Below are 6,795 nucleotides of genomic sequence, written 5' to 3' on the forward strand. Positions count from 1 at the left end.
AAAATATATTTACAAAGAAATGTAAAAAACAAAATGAGTATTTACACATGTATTTCCTTAATTATGCAAAATTTATTATTTATTTATACTTTTATTTATTTACACATTTATTTATGTATATATGTATTTATGTCTACATGTATTTATTTATCTATATATTTATTTATTTCTACGTCTGTAGGCTAATGAGGGGGCGTGTTTCACCTTGGACAATAGACCTCTGAGAGCCAGTGCTGAAGCATTGAGGCCACAGTGACACCTTGTAGTGTGACTAAGCAAAAAAAGTTGCACAGAGATAGGATGACTTGGAGATGGGCATTATATCCAAAATCTTATTTAACGTTTTAAAGGGGTCATATTATGAGATTTTTTTAAAGGGGCCATGGCACAAGACTTTTTTAAGATGTCAAATAAATATTTGGTGTCCCCAGAGCACATATGTGAAGTCTTAGCTTAAAATACCATATAGATAATTTATTATAACATGTTAAAATTGACACTTTGTTGGTGTGTGCAAAAATGTGCCGTTTTGGGTGTGTCCTTTAAAATGCAAATGAGCTGATGAAGTGCAAAATCTGATCATAATGATGGTGATTTGTTAAAATTGAAACTCAATTGTACTGTGAATTATTTTTTCTCTCTCTTTTTCGCTGCACTAAATAGCAGTGCTGTGATTGGATAGTGCAGATTAAGGGGGCGGTATTATTCTAATAAGAGCTCCTTATGACATCATAAAGAGGGCCAAATTTTAACGACCTATTTTTGTTTGTGCTTGTGGAAAATGGTTTACCAAAACTAAGTTACTGGGTTGATCTTTTTCACATTTTCTAGGTTAATAGAAGCACTGGGGACCCATTTATAGCACTTAAACATGGAAAAAGTCTCATTTTCATGCCATGACCCCTTTAATACAGTGTGTTGTTTAGTGAATCATCATCCATGTTTAGAAAATAACTCTACAAGCAAGTTGTAATTTTAGGTTTCAAACAGAGATGGTGATAGAAAGGCAAAAGTGAAAGATTGCAGCAGGGGTGATTGCCTGTTATTAAAAAACAGGTAAAACGCCATAAAACACAAATACGGAAAATTCCTTTATATTTATACAATACAGTTTTACCATGCCATGAAAGCAGCTCATTTAATTTAGGAAACCAATTTCCTAATTCATTCAAGTTTAAAAATAAATATATTTATATGGTGTTAGTACTGTGAACTTAATTCATTTAAATCCACTGAAAACAAATATTACTTCTAAAATTGAACTGCCAACATTTAATGTGCAATAGTGCTATAATCACTTTCACAGAAATCTCATGTTCATCATGAGAAAACTATAACAATCACAATCACTGAATGAAAGATGAACAAGAACTAAATTAAAAAGAAAAGAAAATGGGCAGAAACACAACTTACAGATGAGACTCAGACAAATGTACTATTCGCACAAGATTAGTATTATCTGAGGACCTAGTGTCATTTAGAAATTACCTCCCTGGTCTGAGCTGCGTGTGACCGGTTCGCACGAGTTAAGCTAAGCCTGTGATTTCACTTAAATTTACTCACTTATCTCCCAGATATAATGTTGAGCTTTGCATAACACTATACACGCAACACGCTGTAAAAGGTATACTTTACCATATCATATTTCGTTAAATCATATAGTGATTGTGTGAAAAAAGTGGAACTGAGATGACAGAGTTAGCGTTGTCTACCTCTAGATGCAGTTTTAAAGATTAAAATTACTTTAATATAACTGATCAACACAAATACAAGGCGTAATAATATAAAATCCCCAGAGTTAAATGAACATTGCTGCATCAAGAATATGTGCGTGAAACATAAACATGATCATCATCTGCCAACTCGACTGTTTCAACACGTCCTCTCACAAGAGGATCATCAAACAACTCCACAAAAAAGCATTACCATCGTTAGTTATTACAGTTAGATTTTATTTTATATGTGCATTAGCTCTTACTGAAAATTAATTCATTTAATGTTACATTTTTTGTTGACATGGCAAAAAAGTTTCGGCTACTGACCATGATGGCATTAGTTTCATGGGTTAATCTTATGGCTTAATACAGAAGGCTCATAAGTGATTAGATGGGTGGCATTTTGGTGCCAATTCTTTATAGTAGTCTTATAATAGAAAAGAACTTTGTATGCATATCCAACCATTTATTATTTTAATCACTGACTTGTTACCTAAAACATAACAGCATTTTAAACATGTCTGCAACTAGTAACTGATAGCTGGGATTGAAAACATTTTTACAAAGCAGGGTTAGTTGTCACACAGTGTTACAATTAAACCTCAGCTATCAAAATACTGTTGATAAGGGGAAATACCTCTCAATAATGTTTTTGTTCTTAATTGTGCAGCTCTTTAAAAAAATCTTATATGCATTGATGCATAATACAAGGATGGTAAGATGAAGGATCATGGATGGATGAATGTGTGGATATCTATTATAGACAGATATATAAACAATATCCACCTTTAGTATATAGACAGAATTTTATTGAAACATTTGTTTAAACTAAATTTTCTAGCAGGTGTTACATCAAACTCTGTTTGTTACAATGAATCCCACCTATTGGGTATGTTTGCACTCCTGTCACTTTCGGTGTGATTGTACGCTAACGGTATGTCCCACAAACAAACTTGAAGTGTTCATTTGTAGCAGAGATGTGTGTATTGATTGTGTAAAAAATTATTAACCTAACTTAAAAAAAAAATGTAATGATAGAGCCAAAGCCAAAAAAGCCATAGTTTGTGCGCCACTCTGTGTTTTTTAGGAAATCAAAGCCAACTCCTTTGATCTCTAAACACAAAGTCTTCAATAAAAGAATCATCATACATCACTGGATTCAATCCAACACTAAATCACATGACAGCTCAATGTGATGTTGACCTCTAAAGCATTCTGGGTTTGATTAACTCTCAAATATTGAGACACTATGATGATTTAGGTTTAGCTTGTTTTTTAGTATGTTTCTTCTGATGTTTCTGAAGACATTTAGAATAAACAAATCTCTCTTCACAGACGTAAGTTTTATCTCTTGTATGAACTCTTTCATGGCTCCTCAGGCCATCTAATCGAGCAAACGTCTTATCACACTGAGAGCATTTGTAAGGTTTTTCACCTGTATGAGTTCTCTGGTGTGACGCTAAATGTTCACGTTGATTAAAACTCCTCCCACAAACATTACAGTGATGAGGTTTCTCTCCACTGTGAATTCTCTCATGGATTTTTAAGGAAGATAGTCGAGTAAACGTCTTTCCACACTGAGAGCATTTGTAAGGTTTTTCACCGATATGAGTTTTGTGGTGTGACACTAAAAGGTAAGAGTGACTGAAACTCTTCCCACAAACATTACAGTGATAAAGTTTCTCTCCAGTGTGAGTTACCTCATGGACTATCAGCTGATATTTATAACCAAAACTTCTATCACAGTGTGAACATTGATAGGGTTTCTCTTCAGAGTGAATTTTCTGGTGTAATTTTAAGGAACATGAATACATAAAGGTTTTTTCACATTCACTGCACTGATACGGTCTCTCGTTGATGTGTAAAAGCACATGTTTCTTCAGATGAGGTTTGTGGTTGAATCTCTTCTCACAGTGAGGACACTCGTATGGTTTTTCTCCTGTGTGAATTCTCTTATGAGTTTTAAGATTTTGTTTGGTGCTGAAATATTTGCCACATTCAGTGCAGTAGAAATGCTTTTCATCACTGTGTGCTCTCATGTGACTGTTTATATGAGATATTGCTGTAAATAAATTCTCTAAATGTCTCTGTGAGCTCAATGTCTCTCCACCGGTGATGCAGGAAAGAGTCGAGGACGTAATTTCTCCATCCAAACATAATTCACTCTTCACATCTGAAAGACACATGAAATAATTAAATTCTAGTTTTACTTTTATTTATAAGAAAGAAGGATGAATTGAGATTCTGTATTTTTTTCTATATTCACACAGACAGAGACAGAAGACAGCAGTCAGTCCTGTTATTATACAGGTTGCTGCCTGGGTCTTTATATATCAAATAATTAGTTAGTACATTAAGTCTAAACATCATCATCTAGAAAATGTATGCATCAACTTTTAGTGTTTGCACACTTATCAGAAGCATCTGTCAATAATGTGATACTATAGTATAAGATGCATTTTGAAACACTGACACTTGCAATGCATGCTGGGTATCTATATGATTGGGTATATCTATACGGTTTCTATATGATGATGTTTGGCCACCAAACAGTTGCACTCTCTGCCATAACAAACATGTCTTAAACACAGAGAGTTATAGCAGTCAAAAAACTTATTGTAAGAGTCAATAGTCAAGTTCAACTAAATGACCACATAAGCCTAATTTTGGCATCTTTACACTGGTAATCAGTTAAATATCGCATAAATTTTTAAATATTGCTAATCACCTACAAAGCCTTAAATGGCCTAGCACCTTTGTATTTAGAGAATTACTATCAGAATACAATCCATCACGTAAACTGCAGTCGTAAAACTCTGGTCACTAAATTATCCCTAGAATATCAAAAGTGTCTAAAAGTGGTCGATCCTTTTCCTACGTAGCCACTAAGCTTTGAAATGATTTACCAAAAAACTTTCGAGAATCTGACACAGTCAATCACTTTAAGTCTACGCTAAAAACATTTCTCTGTAACAAAGCATTCACATAATTTGTCAAGTAAATGTACTTATGACGCAATAGTTAGTTAGCATGTACCGAACAAAGCATTTACATAACTCATCTGGATAATATATTTATGCTGCAATAGTTAGCCTGTCTGGAACCAAGTGGATATTAAACCACAATACTGTGTGAAACTTGCATTACATGCGAACGGCCCCTATGCTAATAAGATTTTGTTTCTCTTTTCCTAGCTGTGTCTGAAACCGCTCCCTATCCACTATATAGTGCACTATATCGGGTGTCGGCCATTTTGTAGTGGTGTCCGAAACCTGAGTGAACAACTTCATTCCCTACATTCATTCACTACTTTTTTCCCACAATGCACTCTGATTTTGAGGGTACATTCGATGTACACTCGTTCACTCATATTTCCCATGATGCAACGGGAGACGAACGCATAACTTAAATCAGCTGAAGGATACTGACAGTAAACACCAAACATTTTCTTGTTGTCAGTTATTTTCTACTTTTTGAAAATAAACAAATGAAAAATAATTGCGTTATCTTTTATTTAAAATCTAATACACATTTTTATTAAACAATAAATAAAAAGCAGTAAATAAATATTATAAGCAGTTGTTTTGTTCTCTTTATTATCAACTAATACAATAAACATGACAAATGTGAAAAACAATAAGAAATTAAACTTTAACATTTCACAGCGCAATCAATAAAGCCACACAGGTGTTTTTGATGAATCTCTGCGACAGCTCTCTGACGCATGATATTTGCGTCAGTGTCCGAAATCGCTCACTCATTTTCATTTGCTTCTTCCCCATATAGTGGACTCAACTGTCATTCCCCATATAGGGAATACTGAATGAGTGAACGAGGGAACGGTTTCAGACACAGCTCCTGTCTCATCCTCAATTCCAAGGACAATGAGACAAATAGACCCAGTTTCTGCTGATGTGAAGCTTAACACACCACTGGCCTTCCTTCAACGTGATGCCTAGCCGATGTCTGACCAACAACCACCGGCCACCCCGTTTACTTTATCTACTTATTTGTATCGATAGATATAGATATGTATAAAATAGTATATATTATATCATATATATTATAGCTGTCTGTCTGTCTGTCTGTCTGTCTGTCTCTCTCTCTCTCTCTCTCTCTCTCTCTCTCATTTTCTTCCTATGACTTTTTTCTTTTTAATCAGGAGTTTTTTCAACCCCTAGGGAGTCAGCTGACAATAGCTTAACTTGGCATTCTCTTCTAAACGTTACATTATAGTACGGTTTAATCTTAGCCGTTGTATTCTGCTTCTAATGTTGTCATCCATTTTTTCTGTATTTTCTCCTGCTTTTATTAATGTAAAGCTGCTTTGAAATAAACAATTGTGAAAAACACTAAATAAATAAAATTTTATTGAAATTGAACTTCTAGAATGAGAAAAAGCACTTTTTGTGTTTGTTGTATTCAATAAGTATTAAATATATCCTAAATAAACGCCTTTAACATTTTAGTCCTAATTTTTTTGTCTTTTTGTTAGTGACTTAAAAAACTCCCTTAGATAAAACAGGAACTCATGACAGTTAAATGGGAAAGAATTGAGGATACATACTTGACGTAATAAAATCCTCTTCTTCATCAATGTGATCTTCCTCTTTTGTAGGTTCAGTTTCTGTAGATTCAGTTTTTATTTCTGTGGGTTCGGTTTTTATTTCTGTAGGTTCAGTTTTGATCTTCATCATGAGGTTCCTAAAGTCGATGAGTTTGACTGAACACATGTTGAGTTTGGTCTGCAGGATCTGCTGCTGTTCTCCAGCGTTACAGACAGAATCCAGAGACTCTGTGGAGGTTTGATCAGTAGATTCATCATCCTGTAAACCCTGATCAGTTCCTGATTTACAGCACATCACATCCATCTTATCATCAACACTAAAATACACAGAAACAAGTTTACACTCAACAAAACACTCAAGAGAGAAAAACACTGAGGATACACAAACACATCACACGCAAGCTCTTTCTTTCTTTAGTGGGTTTATCGGCGGACTAAAGCGCTGCAGAGCGCCTCCTGCTGTACTGGAGAGAGAAGACACTCAACTCAACACTTCAGCTTTCAATCTTTGCA

The 6,795-nt window shown here is 34.5% G+C and overlaps 1 protein-coding gene across 1 annotated transcript; it reads right to left on the reverse strand.

Annotated features, from left to right (window-relative positions):
- Positions 1–1,791: 1,791 nt before the first annotated feature.
- Positions 1,792–6,613, reverse strand: LOC129445357 (uncharacterized). Its single transcript, XM_055206569.2, has 2 exons — positions 6,283–6,613; positions 1,792–3,888 (listed from the first exon to the last, which is right to left on the reverse strand). Exons 1-2 carry the CDS (start codon positions 6,584–6,586, stop codon positions 2,963–2,965), a joined length of 1,230 nt encoding a protein of 409 aa, XP_055062544.2. The 5' UTR covers positions 6,587–6,613; the 3' UTR covers positions 1,792–2,962.
- Between the last annotated feature and the right edge of the window lie 182 nt (positions 6,614–6,795).

Source organism: Misgurnus anguillicaudatus, chromosome 3 (assembly GCF_027580225.2).
Source record: "Misgurnus anguillicaudatus chromosome 3, ASM2758022v2, whole genome shotgun sequence".
Taxonomy (NCBI): Eukaryota; Metazoa; Chordata; class Actinopteri; order Cypriniformes; family Cobitidae; genus Misgurnus; species Misgurnus anguillicaudatus.

Bases quoted from the DNA above. Each gene is read 5' to 3' on its own strand.
- LOC129445357 (XM_055206569.2), bottom strand. From the start codon at position 6,586: ATGGATGTGATGTGCTGTAAATCAGGAACTGATCAGGGTTTACAGGAT. The intron at 3,889-6,282 runs GTATGTATCCTC...TGTGTCTTTCAG, and splicing joins AGAGGATTTTATTACGTCAA to ATGTGAAGAGTGAATTATGT.